Source organism: Amborella trichopoda, chromosome 1 (genome assembly GCF_054954075.1).
Source record: "Amborella trichopoda isolate Santa Cruz 75 chromosome 1, AtrichopodaSantaCruz75HAP2 v2.0, whole genome shotgun sequence".
Lineage (NCBI taxonomy): Eukaryota > Viridiplantae > Streptophyta > Magnoliopsida > Amborellales > Amborellaceae > Amborella > Amborella trichopoda.
Window position 1 is genome coordinate 23,429,655 of NC_142336.1, and position 18,421 is coordinate 23,448,075.

Below are 18,421 nucleotides of genomic sequence, written 5' to 3' on the forward strand. Positions count from 1 at the left end.
GCCTGCTTTTGCCTCCTGCTGCTTGCAGCTGGCAACGTCCTTTAGCGGACGTGGTTTTCGTACGATAAAAGTCTGCTTTTAACGCGACACCTCAGGTATGAGGTAGAGCGTAAGAAAACAATATAATAATACGTTATAAGAATTTAAATAGGGGATGTGAGCACTCCCACCCTAAAACAAAATTTTGAGATCTCTCTCTCTGGTCGAAACACAGTGAACTTCTCTCTCGAACCGAATTTTTTATCGGAAGCTCCCTCTCAAATAATTGTGGGTAAGTGACATCGTCTTCTTGAAAAATAGTCTGTTTTCAATAAATAGTGATATTTCCATCCAGGATCTTTATTTTATAAGTTTTGTGTGTAAGTGACATCGTCTTCTTGAAAAATAGCCTGTTTTCAATAAATAGTGATATTTCCGTCTAGGATCTTTATTTTATAAGTTTTGTGTGTAAGTGACACCGTCTTTCTGAAAAATAGTCTATTTTTAATAAATAGTGATATTTCTGTTTAGGATCTTTATTTTATCAGTTTTATGTGTAAGTGACCTCATTGTCTTGAAAAATAATCCATTCTTTTTAAAAATAAAATGAAATAATTATTTCTGCTTATTATCATGAATTTTAGGCGCGATAAATTTTATGCGCACGTGACCTCATTATCTTGAAAATTTATGCGCACGTGACCTCATTATCTTGAAAAATAATCTTTTTAATAAAAATTGTGATATTTTATCTATGTTAGAAATTTTGAATGCTGTAAATTAGAAAAATAAATTTATTTATTTTTCTTGTCTATTGTTAGAAATAAATGTGATATTTCTATTTTTAGTAAAATTGTGATATTTCTTTCTACTGTTTTGATCATTTAGACATTGTAAAATTCATGTGCAAATGACTGCCTTATTATTTAAAAATTGACATTTTTGCAATTGATTATAGTATTGTTGTGAAATGTTTATTTGTGAATTGATATTCCATAAATTGTGATAATTCCGTATTCTTGAATTTTTATAAGAGTTTTTCTATACATATTAAATTGGCAATTATGCTAGAATGCCTTTACAAATTGCTACCTTTCTAAATTTGAGCCCAAAATATTTGATTGGTTATTTTTGAAATGTTATAGAGAGTGACTGTTATTAATGGTTTAAGTGAAATTCATATTAATGGTTTCAGTGATATGTTGAGTACATGATATTGCTGCTTTCGAATGTTTAAAGAGATTTAGAAATAATTTAAGTATGCAAGTGGACTCATCCGGTTCGTCGGTGAGGTATAAGTGGACCTATCTGGGACGCCGGTAGGGTTTAAGTGGACTCATCCGGTACGCCGGTGAGGTATAAGTGGACCTGCAGGGATTAAGTGGACCTATCTGGGATGCCGATAGGGATTAAGTGGACCCATCAGGACGCTGATGGGGTATATAGGTGACCTACTTGGGACGCCAGTAGGGTATTTTGTGAAATCCTTTGAATTATGTACTGCCGTTAAAAGTGTTATAAGCATTTCAATTACTCGGATTAGACTTAATTATGCAATTATTGAAAGTGAAATTGTTGATGCATTTCTATTAATAGATCTCATTTTGGAAAATATTGATATCTTTCAATCATGATTATTTTTAAGATTATGATGATCACTTACTGAGTAGCCAAACTCATCAAACTATGGTAAACATTTTTTCAGGATAACTACGGATTCATTTTGAGTGCTAGTCAAGATCAACCTTGGAAGATACTGTTGTTGTGCTAGCTTTCTTTATTTACTTTGTAAGACCTCGCCACTGTAAATTTGTCCTATCAATAGATGTATATATGTTTTATCCGTCACATTTCAGGAATAATAGTATTGTAAATTCTTGGGGTGTGACAATTATGGTATCAGAGCAATAGGTTTAAGATCCTTAGGAAATTTAAAAAGAATGTACTTAAAATCACATTTATTGTGTGTACAGACCGGGATAAAGTCAAGATCCAAAATGGCTGAAGCCAATATGGAAGGAATTCACAAAGCCTTGGAAAATATGGTTGCTCTAATGCAACATCAGATGGAAAACAACAATCCACCCAGGCAGTCAGTTACGGGAAATGGTGGGAGTAATATCGAACAATTTAAGAAATTAAACCCACCTTCTTTTAAGGGTGCTGTAAACCCACTGGAAGCCGAGGGATGGATTATGCAATTGGAAAAAATATTCGAGGTTATAGAATGTCCTAATGATAGGAAGGTGGCCTTGGCAGTTTTTATATTAGAAGGTGAGGCACAACACTGGTGGCGAATGGCAAAAGGAGTATTGGTCAAAGAAAATAAAACCTTGACTTGGGAAGTATTTCCAGAGGCATTTAATGAAAAGTATTTCCTAGATTTTATTCGAGACCAAAAAGAAATGGAATTTCTAGAATTAATCCAAGGAAATAGGACAGTAGCACAGTACGAGGCCAAGTTTACTGAATTGGCCAGGTTTGCACCACATATGATTAACAATGAGGCAAGAAAGGTGAAGAATGTCGAAAGGGGTCTCAGGCCAGCTATTAGAAGCAGAATATCAGTCTTGTAATTAAGAACTTATGCTGAAATAGTGGATCGTGCCCAAATTGTCGAAAAAGATTTTGAAGATTACCAAAAGACGAAAAATCAGAACAGTCATGTTAGACCTACATCATCTAATCGACAACAGTTTGAAAGGCCAAACAAGAAGCCAAGGCCCTCGCCATTTCAAAGCCCAATAGAAACATGTAGAAAATGTGGAAAAAATCATGGATCAAGCCCTTGTTATTGGAATACCGGAGCCTGTTTTAAATGTGAAAAATTGGGACACCAGATTAAACAATGTCCTAGCTTACAGACACAACAGCTTCCAAAGCTGGGAGAGATAGCTCCAAAGCCTCAGATGAAGGGAAGAGTATTTGCGATTACCGAGCAAGACGCTCAGGCCTCAAAATCAGTGATCCAAGGTACTCTTACTATCTTCCAAAAAGTAGCTCATGTTTTGATTGATCCTGGATCTACTCATTCATTTGTGTCACAACACTTTGCATGCCACTTAAAGGTAGAACCAGAACAATTAGAATACATTCTAGAGGTAGCCACACCGATGAGAGATTCAATTAACACCAATATAGTGTACAAATCATGTGTAATAAAGATAGAAGAAAAGAAACTGTTGGTTGATTTAATACTCCTTGAAATTCAAGATTTTGATGTAATCTTAGGCATGGATTGGCTTTCTGCATACCATGCAAGTATTGATTGTTATAAGAAAATTGTTACCTTTAGTATTCTGAATCAACCAGTATTTTACTTCAATGGTGTCAAAGAAGACTTCCCATCATATTTAATCTGTTGTATTTGAGCTAATCGCCTCTTTCGAAAAGGGTGTCAAGGCTTTCTTGCCTATATCAAAGAAGATAGGAAGGAAGAAATAAATTTGGATACCACTCCGGTTATTTAAGAATTTCCCGACGTTTTTCCTGAAGAATTGCCAGGATTACCGCCTGACAGGGAAATTGAATTCTCCATTGAATTATTGCCAGGGGTAGCACCAATTTCTAAGGCACCTTACAGAATGGCTCCTGCAGAACTTAAAGAACTGAAACAACAATTGGAAGAATTATTAGATAAAGGTTTTATCAGGCCCAGTGTGTCACCTTGGGGTGCTCCAGTACTGTTTGTCAAAAAGAGAGATGGGACTATAAGATTGTGTATTGATTATAGATAGTTGAACCAAGTGACAGTGAAAAATAAGTATCCATTATCTAGGATTGATGATTTATTTGATCAATTACAAGGATCACAAGTGTTTTAAAAAATTGATCTTAGATCTGGATACCATCAGCTTAAGATTAAAAGTGAAGATGTACTCAAAACAGCTTTCAGAACAAGGTATGGCCATTATGAATTTTTAGTCATGCCTTTTGGATTAACCAATGCACCAGCTGCATTTATGGATTTGATGACTCGAATCTTTAGGCCCTTTTTGGATAAATTTAATGTGGTATTCATCGATGATATTTTAATTTATTCCAAGAATCAGAAGGAACATGAGCAGCATGTAAGAATGGTATTGCAAATATTAAGAGAAAATAAATTGTATGCCAAACTTAGTAAATGTGAATTTTGGCTTGAACAAGTGACATTTTTAGGACATGTCATATCAAAAGAAGGTCTATCAGTTGATCCTTCAAAAGTCGAAGCCGTTGTTAATTGGAAACAATCAAGTAATGTGACTGAAGTTCGAAGCTTTTTGGGATTGGCAGGATATTACAGAAAATTTGTAGAAGGATTTTCTGGAATCGCAATCCCATTGACTCGATTGACACAGAAAAATGTCAAATTTGAGTGGACAAGTGAATGTGAAGAGAGTTTTCAAGAACTAAAAGTTCGATTAACTTCAGCACCTATTTTAACTATTCCTGAGGGGAGTAGGGGATTTGTGATTTATAGTGATGCTTCACATAAAGGTTTGGGCTGTGTATTAATGCAATATGGGAAAGTAGTGGCATATGCATCCAGACAGTTGAAAGAATATGAGAAAAAATATCCAATTCATGATTTGGAGCTAGCTGCAATAGTATTCGCTTTGAAAATATGGAGGCATTATCTATATGGTGAGCAATTCGTAATATACACGGATCATAAGAGTTTGAAATACCTTTTCTCTCAGAAGGATTTAGATATGCGGCAGATAAGATGGATGGATTTCTTAAAAGATTATGATTGTACAATCCATTATCATTCAGGAAAAGCTAACGTTGTGGCCGACGCTCTAAGTAGAAAATCTACGGGAGTCTTAGCACATCTAATGATCCAAGAAATGCGATTGTTAGAGGAAATAGTGGATTGGCATCCAACTCCGTCCATTAATAATATGGTAAGTATGATTCCCAACATTAAGGCGGAACCCCAATTAATCCAACAGATTCGATTGGCACAAAAGAAAGACCCTCAGCTTATAACAATTATAGAAGAGGTGAAGCAAGGAAAGAGAGATGAATTCTCTATATGTAGTGAGGATTTGCTAAGATTCAAAAGTCGGGTTTGTGTCTCGAATGATGAGAGTGTAAAGAAAGCTATCTTAGAAGAAGCACATCATTCTCATTATACGATACATCCCGGAAGTATTAAAATGTATCAGGACTTGAAGAAAACCTTTTGGTGGAATAATATGAAAAAAGAGGTAGCACTATTTGTGTCTACATGCCTAATATGTCAGCAAGTAAAAGCTGAACATCAAAGGCCCGCTGGGTTGTTGCAGCCTTTACCAGTGCCAGAATGGAAATGGGAGCACATCTCTATGGATTTTGTCTCTGGCTTGCCTAGAACAAATTCAGGACATGATAGCATTTGGGTCATTGTGGACCGGTTAACCAAAGCTGCCCACTTTCTACCGATTCGCACGACATACACTTTGGATCGACTGGCTCAGCTGTACATTAAGGAAATAGTGCGGTTGCATGGAGTTCCTGTCAGTATTGTATCGGACAGGGATACTCGATTTACTTCTAAATTTTGGGCTAGACTACAGTCAGCCATGGGGACGAGACTCGCCTTTAGTACTGCCTTTTACCCCCAAACTGATGGACAATCGGAGAGGACCATCCAAACCTTGGAAGATATGCTGAGGGCCTGTGTTATTGATCTTACAGGAAGCTGGGATGACCATTTATCCCTGATTGAGTTTGCTTATAATAATAGCTTCCAAGCCAGTATTCAGATGGCACCATATGAAGCCCTGTATGGAAGGAAATGCAGGTCACCCATATGTTGGGACGAGGTTGGTGAAAGAAAGCTTTTGGGGCCCGAAATTGTCCAGGTAACCACAGATAAAATAACATTAATTTGTGAAAGGCTCAAGACCGCTCAGTGTCGGCAAAAGAGTTATGCCTATAACCGAAGGAGAGATCTTAAATTTGAAGAAAGTAATCGAGTTTTCCTAAAAATCTCACCAATAAAAGGTATTATGAGATTCGGCAAGAAAGGAAAGTTGAGCCCACGTTACATCGGACTATTTGAAATCTTGGAAAGAATTGGAGGTGTCGCTTATAGACTTGCCTTACCACCCGAATTGGCAAATGTCCATAATGTCTTTCATGTATCTTCACTAGAAAAATATCAGCCCGATCCATCCCATATCTTAAAATATGAACCTTTACCGATTAGGAAGGACCTATCCTTCATTGAGTAGCCAATTTTGATACTGGATAGAAGGGTGCAAGTGTTGCGTAACAAGGAGATTCCTTTAGTCCGTGTATTATGGCAGTACCATTCAAGAGAATAGTCGACTTGGGAACGAGAAGACGAAATCAGAGAAAAATGACCCTATCTTTTTCAGTAATCAGGTACACAAATTTAGATGACTAAATTTCTTTAAGGGGGGAAGAATGAAACAATCCAAAAAAAAAAGGGGAGAAAAGATGCTTTTAAATAGGTGATGGTCTGTTTGAATATGATGGTCCTTGGGGACCATCACTATTTTAAAAAACTTTTACTTCGTTTAACTTTTGCTTGCCTGTTTTGCTTGCCTGCTTTTGCCTCCTGCTGCTTGCAGCTGGCAACGTCCTTTAGCGGACGTGGTTTTCGTACGATAAAAGTCTGCTTTTAACGCGACACCTCAGGTATGAGGTAGAGCGTAAGAAAACAATATAATAATACGTTATAAGAATTTAAATAGGGGATGTGAGCACTCCCACCCTAAAACAAAATTTTGAGATCTCTCTCTCTGGTCGAAACACAGTGAACTTCTCTCTCGAACCGAATTTTTTATCGGAAGCTCCCTCTCAAATAATTGTGGGTAAGTGACATCGTCTTCTTGAAAAATAGTCTGTTTTCAATAAATAGTGATATTTCCGTCCAGGATCTTTATTTTATAAGTTTTGTGTGTAAGTGACATCATCTTCTTGAAAAATAGTCTGTTTTCAATAAATAGTGATATTTCCGTCTAGGATCTTTATTTTATAAGTTTTGTGTGTAAATGACATCGTCTTTCTGAAAAATAGTTGATTTTTAATAAATAGTGATATTTCCGTCTAGGATCTTTATTTTATCAGTTTTATGTGTAAGTGACCTCATTGTCTCGAAAAATAATCCATTCTTTTTAAAAATAAAATGAAATAATTATTTCTGCTTATTATCATGAATTTTAGGCGCGCTAAATTTTATGCGCACGTGACCTCATTATCTTGAAAAATAATCTTTTTAATAAAAATTGTGATATTTTATCTATGTTAGAAATTTTGAATGCTGTAAATTAGAAAAATAAATTTATTTATTTTTCTTGTCTATTGTTAGAAATAAATGTGATATTTCTACTTTTAGTAAAATTGTGATATTTCTTTCTACTGTTTTGAATATTTAGACATTGTAAAATTCATGTGCAAATGACTGCCTTATTATTTAAAAATTGACATTTTTGCAATTGATTATAGTATTGTTGTGAAATGTTTATTTGTGAATTGATATTCCATAAATTGTGATAATTCCGTATTCTTAAATTTTTATAAGAGTTTTTCTATACATATTAAATTGGCAATTATGCTAGAATGCCTTTACAAACTGCTACCTTTCTAAATTTGAGCCCAAAATATTTGATTGGTTATTTTTGAAATGTTATAGAGAGTGACTGTTATTAATGGTTTAAGTGAAATTCATATTAATGGTTTCAGTGATATGTTGAGTACATGATATTGCTGCTTTCGAATGTTTAAAGAGATTTAGAAATAATTTAAGTATGCAAGTGGACTCATCCGGTTCGCCGGTGAGGTATAAGTGGACCTATCTGGGACGCCGGTAGGGTTTAAGTAGACTCATCCGGTACGCCGGTGAGGTATAAGTGGACCTGCAGGGATTAAGTGGACCTATCTGGGACGCCGATAGGGATTAAGTGGACCCATCAGGACGCTGATGGGGTATATAGGTGACCTACTTGGGACGCCAGTAGGGTATTTTGTGAAATCCTTTGAATTATGTACTGCCGTTAAAAGTGTTATAAGCATTGCAATTACTCGGATTAGACTTAATTATGCAATTATTGAAAGTGAAATTGTTGATGCATTTCTATTAATAGATCTCATTTTGGAAAATATTGATATATTTCAATCATGATTATTTTTAGGATTATGATGATCACTTACTGAGTAGTCAAACTCATCAAACTATGGTAAACATTTTTTCAGGATAACTACGGATTCATTTTGAGTGCTAGTCAAGATCAACCTTGGAAGATACTGTTGTTGTGCTAGCTTTCTTTATTTACTTTGTAAGACCTCGCCACTGTAAATTTGTCCTATCAATAGATGTATATATGTTTTGTCCGTCACATCTCAGGAATAATAGTATTGTAAATTCTTGGGGTGTGACACCTGTGGTCTCATCTTTCTCTCTATGCCTTTATCGCTTTCATCGTGTGATAAGTTTTAGAGCCGCAACACCTGCGACCCCGTCTCTCTCTTTGGTCCTCTCTCTCTTTTGCTTCGGGTAGTAACTCGGAACCATAGCAGACCTGCGGTCCCATCTTTCTCTCTATACCTTTTTCGCTTTCATTGCGTGATAAGTTTCATAGCCATAGCACCGGCAACCCCGTCTCTTTCTCTTTTGCCTCGTGTAGTAATTCGGAACCGCAACAAACATGTGGTCTCGTTTTTCTCTTTACACCTTTCTCTCTTTTATCGTGTGATAATTTTGGAGCCGTAGTACCTGCGACCCCGTCTCTCTGTCAACGCCTTTCGCCCTCCATCATGCTATTTATCATACGCTCAATTTGATACCTCTTATAGTAGTCTCAAGAGTCTCAACACTCATATCACCACTCTAACTTCCTCTCCGTACAGTGGAGTTGAGTCATGAGAGATATACACATTCTTGCCCTCGCTCACTCAGGTGGAGTCATCCTGAGTAGGTAGTCAAGAGAGTTTGGACTCTATAATCGCTCTGATCGTCAAGTTTTGTAGCGTTTGTGCGATTAGAGGGACCTCTGTCATCCCTCCCCCTTTATCCTTCATTTGTCAGCCAATCCTTGTTCGAGTAAACCGTTACAAAGGGGTACTTAAGCGTCCACATTGCAAGCCCTAGAGTAAAAGAATGAATCGACACATCAAAGTTTGAGGAGAGTTTGTATCCAAACCGTGCTAGCAGACAGCCGGAGGGGTTCATGATTGTTCAAAGAGGGCGACTTCTCGGGTGTATCCACGAACCTGCAAACGACGAGGTAAGCATCTAAAACACATACTCGTCGAAAAATCTCTCTTGTTGTTGGTGCCTATCAGCATAAAGAAAAGTGCACATGTACACTTAAAATACGTTCTGAGCACGCACCCCTTGCGGTTGTTTGAAAGAGGATTTTCTCTCACCAAAAAAACCAAGCCCCGACCAGGCATCTCTTGAATAACTTTAATTTTTACAGGTTCGATCTCCAAGAATTTCCTTAACCACATGCTGAAGGGACACTTTAAGAGGTTCATCTTGAGTTGATGAAGACGGAGTTTTCAAAGACTCTGTCAAGATTCTGGATGTGGTTATTTCTCTCACTAGATTTTACTACAAGAACATCTACGTAGCATTCCACTTCTTCATGAGCATATCTTCCAAAACAGTGGTCATAGCTCTTTGATAGGTGGCCCTTGCATTCTTGACACCGAATGGCATCACTGCATAGCAAAAAACCCCGTTGAGAGTCAAGAAAGCTATAAACTCTTCATCTTCAAGCGCCATCCGTATCTACTTATACCTTGAATTACTGTCTAAGAAGGAGAAGGCTTGGCAAATATTTGTCGAGTCGATGAGCATTAAATGTGTTTGATTTGAACCATTTTTTAAATTTAAAATTTTATACTTAAAGATAAAGATAAATTCCTGCATCATCCTAAAACTTTTTGAAACCAAAATTACATCTCAAGAGAGAGGTGCACCTACTTTGATCTTTTAAGGTTTACCCTTGTGCAAATTACCCTATATCCCAAATAGTAAAGTGTTTATCATTTTTATATGGGTGTGGTTTCCATAAGCTTGCAACCTTAAATAATCTAATTGAGGTGCACCTCCAAAATTTATCTTAGCATGCAATTTTTATGTAAAAAATTCTTAGGATTATCTGAAAATCTATTTTAATCTTAAATTATAAAATCTTATATTCTAAAATGGTTAAAATCAAATAGATCTATAAATATATAAAAATCTTGAAACAGACAGTCTAGATAATGCATATGGGATTCAAAATATTTTTTTATATACATATCAATTAGAGGGTATTTCAATATTAATACACCCTTTTCTAATCGATTTTTGAGATGCATCTTTAATTGGGATTACAAACTTTTTCCGTGTAGGCTCATAGCAAATGAATTTCATCTCTCTTTTCTACTACATCGGCGGGCGTACTTGCCTGTCTGTGCCTGTTGCTGGCCCCTCTCTCTCTCTCTCTCTCTCTCTCTCTTTCTCTCTCCCTCTCTCTCTCTCCCTCTCTCTCTCTCTCTCTGTAACAGACTCCATAGTCTCTCTCTCGCATCATCTGTCTGTCTGCAAGAAAGAAAAGAAACCCCAAACGCCTTGCTCGAACGATGAATCCGTTCTTTCTCCATTTCTCCTGAACCTGTCCTTCTTCTGTCTCGAGAGAGATCTTCTTGGGCATGGAGGCTGAGTCGTCGTGCTGTGCCCCCAAGAAGAGCGAGAAGTACCAGTTGCTGGAGGTGAACCTCATATCAGCCCAGGACCTCAAGCCTATCATCCACTCAAACAAGACCATCCACACCTACGCTGTAGCATGGGTCGATCCACGCAAGAAGCTTCGCACCAGGGTCGACACGCTTGGCCGAGAAAATCCAACCTGGAACGACAAATTTATATTTACAGTCGACCAATCCTTCCTCTCCGGTGAGAGCTCTGCCATTAGCATAGAGATCTTCTACGTCCGCTACCTCCGAGACGTGCTGGCAGGCACTGTGCGCGCCCTGGTGGCCGATCTTATGAAGGGAGGAGGACTGAGCTTCGCGGCCTTGCAGGTGAGGAGGCCATCAGGCCGGTTTCATGGGGTCTTGAATCTTGGGTTGATTGTTCTTGATGCTAACAATGCCATTGGAGCTTTGCCGACCTCCCCCTCTTCCTCTTTCCATGGTTTTGCCCTGAACTATCGAGAGTTGATGGGTATCAAGACGCGTTCCATATCTGGTGGTGGAGATGGAAGGGGCAAGTCTCATCACAGGAGGAGGGATGAAGGTGATAAGGCATACAATGAGAGAGAGTCGAAAGAGAACGATGATGGGGGCGGCAGTAGAGGAAGGATGGTTTGTGACGCTAGAAAGAAGGAAATGAGGGTTCTGAAAAGCATTGACATTAATGGGGTTGGATGGGGGGGAAATTATGGGGTGAAGTCGAAGTTTGGAGAGAAGAAGTTGGGTCGATTTATTGGCTCAGGGAACTTGCCGGGTAAGAAGTGTAGTAAAGGAAATGGCGTTGAGAAGGAGCAATTGAAGAATGATGGTTTTGAAGAGGAAAGTGTTCTGAATTTGGGGGGTGCTGCTGAGACTCAGAATTTTCAGAGTAAATTCCACATAGAAGATGAGGAGAGTTATGGGTTCGAAACCGATGATGGTCCACTGGGCTCGAAAGGAGGGAAGATTGAAACAGGGGAATTAGTGAGGGTGGTGAGGAAGAAAGGGAATGGAGAAAAAATTTCAGATGAAGAGGAGGAAAGCTTTGAATACTGCATGAATGTGAATGCAGCAGCAACTGCTTTGTGGGGCTTCATGATGCATCATCAGAGGAAGGGTATGGGAGCTGCAAAGATCCATTTGAGTCCCTCTGATGAGAATTTCCAGGCTTCTCGACTTGGTAATGCTTCGTGAATGGATGTCCTTTTTGCTCTTTGTTGCCTTTTTGCTTTCTGCTTGTATCTGTGTTTTGTTTGTCTGCCGTGTTTTACTTTAGTTTCCTTCCTCTGTCCATTTCAGAGAGAGAGAGAGAGAGGGTCGGACCAGTGTATATTTATGTAAATCTGAAAGCCATATTCTTCTTGCTATTTTTGTGCTTTGATGTAATTTCCAGTAGTAGGATGAAAAGCTGAGGAAAACAAGGTTAATGTTATCAAACTCGCTTGGTTGTCCTCCGGTGAGAAAAAATGAAGCATTTGGGTGTTTCGGTTTATTCACGGGAGATTTCGTTTCTTTTTTTAATTTAATATAAAAAAGTATAAAAATAATTAAAAAAAATAACAGTAATTTTTTAAAAAAATACTTTTATCTATGTATAGGAAAAGATTTATGAGAACCAATGGGTTCACAAGAAAAAATGAACCCAATGGTTCAGATTGAATCTGGACCGATCCAACGATCACGGATGCTCGATAGTATTTGAATTTTGATTTTTTTTTTACAAATCCAAATCACTTTTTTTAGACTTCATAAAAAATAGATGAATATTCGAAAAATATTAAAAAAATATTTTACATAAAAAAAATTGATCAAAATACTCCCATAAATTTTTGGGGGTATTTTGGTATTTTTAATTTTATGGATTATTTTTTTTATATTTTTATTAGGTGTGTCTTGATGAGAAGAACATTCACCTAAAATTTCAAGTGATTTGGATTTATAGAAAAAAATTATTTTAACCGCCGGATTGACTCAGATTAAATCTGAACCATTGGGCTTATACAATTTTGTGAGCTAGTGGACTCACGCTAGCATCTTCCATATATATATTTCTTTGTTTAGGCTGAAGAAGCTTCGGCTGAATGGGCCATAAGCAATTAGGCCGAAACAGATCCGAATCTGACTGAAAGGGCAGCATACCAAGAGTCGCTAAGCAAAGTGCTGTTTTGACAACACCGATCAAGAACATACTACAAACTCTACAGGTTCGGTTGTGGTTGCCTTGCCCCACCCAAATAGCCTGGGATGATGAGGCTGAGCTTTGGGGCGTTATACATTTGTACTGTTTCTATAATACTGCAGCCCTATTTATTGTTTTAGGGCTTTAATCCGCCGCTGCCGCTGCCGCAGCCTTAAAATCCTATTCCTTGTATACATGGTACTCCATCATTAGACCATCCAATTCCTCCATTTTAGAAAGTTCATGGTTTTTAACAATGACCCATTTCACAGAAAAACCTCACTCTAAATCTCTCACAAGCAACAAATCTCTTAACAAGAATGCTCCCTTTTGAGTTTGGATGGATGGATTATAGCAAAAGTGCTTTGGGATAATTTTTTCAGGGTTAATTAACAAAGAAGAGTCATCTAAATGTAACAAAATTTGTTCATTTAACATATCTTCACAGCCTGGAGACAACATGGATCCATATCATAAATTTCTCAACTTGGTATGAGGTGTTGTATATGAGGTAGGATTATTTTATCAAAATGCTCAAAGTGGTTGTATTTGGATTATCATAATTTTCACAAATTGGTGGAAGTTGTTCTTCTAGAGATTGACGAGTGTGTTTAATGGAAATAACTATTTTGGTATGAAAAACCTTGCTGAAAAACCTTATCTGTCATGGCTGCAAAACAACATAGTTCCGGCATGATATCCCAGTCCCGAAGAGTTGCCCATCTTGGCTTTCATAGACAGGACCAGTAGTGTTTGACTACTTGGTTTGAGTTCGAGTACTCGGCCATCATGGCTGCAAAACTAAGTTCTGGCAAGATATCCCAGTCGCAAAGAGTTGCCTATCTTGGCTTCCATAGATACGATCAGTGTTTGACTACTTGGTCCAAGTTCTGAGTACTCAGGCTTGCAAGGTTGAGTTTCCCCAAGTTGGGTATCCCACTCAGAGATATTAAAACAAAATTCAAAAGATTAAAAAATTCCCCAAAAAATAAGAAATATATTAGTGGTATGTTGTTTTATATTTCCTATACTTTTGACAATGATTGGAAGTATTTTTGGCCATAAATACTTATTTTTATATTTTTCAACTTTTTAAGATTATTTTGAAAATGCCCTGTCTAACAAATTGACTTTTTTTTATTGCTTTTTAACCTCATTTTGATTTGTTTTGCTTAATCTTATTTTACATATATATTTTCTTCTTTTTTGGATCTGTTTTTGTATTTTGAAATTTTTTTCAAGACAAGTTACTTGGACTCAGGCCCAGTACTCGGTCCGGTCCGAATAGTAGTTTCTAACACTTTATAGGATACCTCTTCTATGACTCATCTGCATTACCCACATATCTCAAGTTCCAATCCTACGTAATCTTGTCAAAACATAGAGTTTCCCCTTACATAGTGCTCAAATTGAGAGCACAGCGAAAAGAGTTGTAGGCCGTGAAGTGGATTTAAACGTCCTTTCCCACTAATGAGGTTTGGAGCAGCCAAATGGTGTGGAGTTGAGAAGTTGGTGTTGGGGTATGTAGCATTTAAAGGCTTTGGGAGCATATAACAATAATGATTGTAGTAATATTATATCTAATGGGAGTGTGGTCCATGTGGGACTAGAGAAGCTCGCTTCGTGGTGCATTCTAGGTCCAAGAATGGTGCCCAAAATCCTTTAGCCCTAGGCATTAAGCACAACTGTAGAGATTTGTAGGGTTAGCCCTTATTGAAGTTGGAGGGATACTCAAGTTAGATTATTCCAAAAGACTATCAAATCATGAACAACATGCCACCATAATGGCTAGGCATTAAGCACAACTGTAGAGATTTGTAGGGTTAGCCCTTATTGAAGTTGGAGGGATACTCAAGTTAGATTATTCCAAAAGAATATCAAATCATGAACAACATGCCACCATAATGGCGGATCAAGCCGCCCAGGAGAATATCAAATCTCTTGTGTATGGTTGGTAACTTGTGAGGTCAAGGACAAAATTCTCAATATTACCAATGCACGACATGTACATATGACAGCCGCGTATTCAGGAAGTGACCCCATTAGGGTAAGATATGTATGTGTGCTGAAAACTAGGCTCCTGCACCATTGTAATAGAGTGCATATATTTATACAGGATATGACTTGCCTTTAGGGGGAACTTGAAATTCACACACTAAGTCTATGTTCCTTCAATTTATTAGTCATCTTTGATGGGCCAATTATGAGTCCTTGAGTTGGGTTCCATTGGGTTCCTTGAGATGGACTCTAGGTCATGGGTTCCATTGGGTTGTTTTAAAAAGATGAACTGCTGACCACATGAACTAGCTGAAAGAAAGACCAAAGTGATCTTGTCAGTGTATATATATTTTTGTTTTCTTATTTTTTCACCCCTTTTATTTTGGCAAAGATCACTTACAAGTAGTCTTATTACAATAACCCATGCTTCAAAAAAAAATAAAACCAAGATTTTAAAACCTTGATGCCACTAAACCAATGTTATTTAAACGAGAAAAATAACTACTACTTCATATGCTTGGTAATATAAAGACAATATAATTAAATATACAAGAAACAAAATATATGTCAAAGATTATCTTAATTGGACTTATTATACCCCATGCCTAGTCACCACCATCCGATGGTGCGGGACCAACTATCAACCTTCAATCCTAACCGAGAAAGCAAGTTTAGGCCAAGCTCTCTAATAGAACTATGAACTCCTTTGATCATAAGACTTTAAACTTATGGGGAGCCCACATGGGCCCAATAGCCAAGGGCCCACATATGGTGTGAGGCATGGGGCACGCAAGGGTGTCCATGCCTCCGCACGCCCCAGTTCTTCTAATATTGTGTAATATTTAGTTGTAAGATATGAGGGAAGGGAGAAAGATGGCTTGTGAAATTTTGGAAAGTCGTTCCATGAGTTTGGAATTTTTTGATTGAGAAATATGTTGCTGAGAATTTCTAAATTAAAGAAAATGAGCCAAGATAACTAAGGATAAAAGTTCCAGTACCATCCTTTCATCATGGTGGAAATTAAGAGTTGAGATTGAAAGCCTTAATTCACCCTATAGATCATTGAAGATCGATAGTCTAGATTGAATTTTAATATAATGACAGACCCTAATTCTCACGACACTGTTGTAAATACACCTTCAAAGGAAAAGTCTACTTGCAGCGAAGGTCTGAACAGCATATCATGGAGTGGCTATTTGACGACACTTCACAATTTAGGTCAATTTCACATCATCAAATCAAAGGAAAGCAATTGGCATCTTATGATCTACACTTTGTGTGAGACTTTTAATGAAGAGGCTTAATAAAGCATGGATCAGAAAGTGGGAAAATCGTGAGAGAGAATTAGGCTAAAAAACCACTTCAATTTGGTAAGAGGCATCGAATGGGAGATTTTAGGCATAGTTTCCCTTATAAATTCACCAAATTAAACCACAAAAGGGGATGATCTCATTAACTGATTTGGATTAAAAACATTAGAAAAAAAAATTCAGTCAATTGAATCTCTAAAATTCTCAATCAAAACTCCTCCAAAATTGAACTCCATCAACTATGAATTATAGGCTCAAACTTATAGATCAATCTCAACTCAATTACTCATGAATCAAGGAAGTAGAAAGGCAATTATAGCTTGCTGTCAATAGAGGATTACAGCCAGAAGAAGCTTCAAGGATGTATGGCTTTGATGAAATAAATCCCCAAATTGAAATTCCAAGAAGTTAAGTATGACCTCTGAGCATGAGATGAAGCTCTAATAGAGCTTCACATTCAAATTCTCTCAATAAATCCTCTCTCTACACCATACATATAGAAAATAACACATAAGAGAGGAGAGAAAAAACCCGATACTTTGGGGTCACTCTAAAGATAGATTGGAGTCATCAAATGAGCTAGCAAAAGGAAAGAGTAAAGATGCTTTTAGATGAGTTGATTCTTGCTATTGAAATCAATCATCTATGATAGGAAAGAGGCTTGATCCTGGTCACTAATCCACTCATCACGCCATCTTGAAGAGTGGTTGTTGGATGTATTTTTAGTCTCATGTAGGGCTAGACACATCTTAACAAATGAGTTGTGATTTAAATGCACGCTCGATGAGAAAATCCCTTGAAGATATGAAAGGGTGGAGATGTCTTTTAATCACATATGAGACCGAGTATGTTCTAAAGATTGAACATATTAATACTCAGCAAAGCTCATAATGCACGTTGGATAGTTATCTTAATGCACTATCGATAAGATATGAGTATAATTTTTAATACCTACTCAGATATGCCCCACATAAGACGAAATATGTGATATGATCAGGATTCGCCATGTGAAAGTCTTAATGAGCATAAAGAATCTTGATTCGTTAGTTAGTCCCTAAATGTTTTAACTTACGACCAATAAATATAAAACTCCCATGGTTCATAAGCCAAGCATATTCAAGGCTAGCATGAGAATCAAATGTATCTTGTTTGATACAAGTTCCAGGGCCTAATATGTCCGTGATATATGATGAAACTAGATATGGTTTGATTTTTTGGCAACTGCCATTAGTTACACATAAATATGGTAACTTACAAGCACTAATCCGTCAGTTAAAATAGGGGTTCTAACGGACGGAATGATAGGGGTGACCTCACGATGTGGATATATTGAGGAAGATTCCCTGGAGATATACATGTTAAGGTGTGATTTTCCTTAAAGTCTAGGAATGATATAACTTGGGCAAATATTTGGGCTTGGCTTAACCCACACCCTTATCCACCGTCAGTTAAGATATGCATTAACTGATACCCCAAAACTTGATATTTTTTGGGATTAAGCTGAGACTCTTAAGGACCTATGTTTGAAGTAATGTAACCATTTCCCTAAAATTTCATATCAATCGAGGTTGGCTTAACCTATCATCCGAATCGCCCGGTGGTTGGAGCCTTAAAAACCCTACTTCCCGTGTGTTGCAGTTAGAATGACACCTGGTCACCAAATTGAGGATATCCACGTCGACATTAGGAATTTCCTCAGGGGATTAGGGCCGTTAGATTATTGACTTGATTCTCCATCACCCTTAAAAGGTGCGAGAATATTTGAGGCATCTAGAGGAAACGATTTTGACCGTAGTCCTCTGATAGCACTGATGTATGTTCCAATAGAGATGCATTGATTTTCAAAGATCATTACTTCCTCATCAAGAGTCCATTTTCGACAAGATTAGATCCATTGAATTCATCTCTTAGCTCCCTTTAACCTCCTCAAATTTCATTGTTAGAGAGTGCATGTGGAGAAAGCGATCAAAGATATGTGACGATGTGTCCAGCAAAGCGTGAACGAATGGGCGATGAAGAAATAGTGGCATCCTAGGTGGACCTCATATCGACAAAATTCAAAATTCAAAATAAGCAATGTGAAGAGATAAGAAAAAATTCAAATAATATCTACGCATAATGTAAAAGAACCAGCTCATGAATTTAAAGTAGTGGAAACGCATAAGACCAATGAGTAGGTTCGAATGGCATGAGACTCGAAGACTAGTTGAGCAAATTCGAAAATCATAGGGAACAACTCGTGAGTTCAAATTTAAAAAGGATGAAGATAAGTGCAAAACATGATTTATGAATTCAA

At 37.3% G+C, this 18,421-nt stretch overlaps 1 protein-coding gene across 1 annotated transcript; it reads left to right on the forward strand.

Annotated features, from left to right (window-relative positions):
* Nucleotides 1–9,864: 9,864 nt before the first annotated feature.
* LOC18432737 (uncharacterized) lies at nt 9,865–12,075 on the forward strand. Its single transcript, XM_006842838.3, has one exon. The coding sequence runs from the start codon at nt 10,618–10,620 to the stop codon at nt 11,830–11,832; it is 1,215 nt and encodes a 404-aa protein (XP_006842901.1). The 5' UTR covers nt 9,865–10,617; the 3' UTR covers nt 11,833–12,075.
* Nucleotides 12,076–18,421: the final 6,346 nt, after the last annotated feature.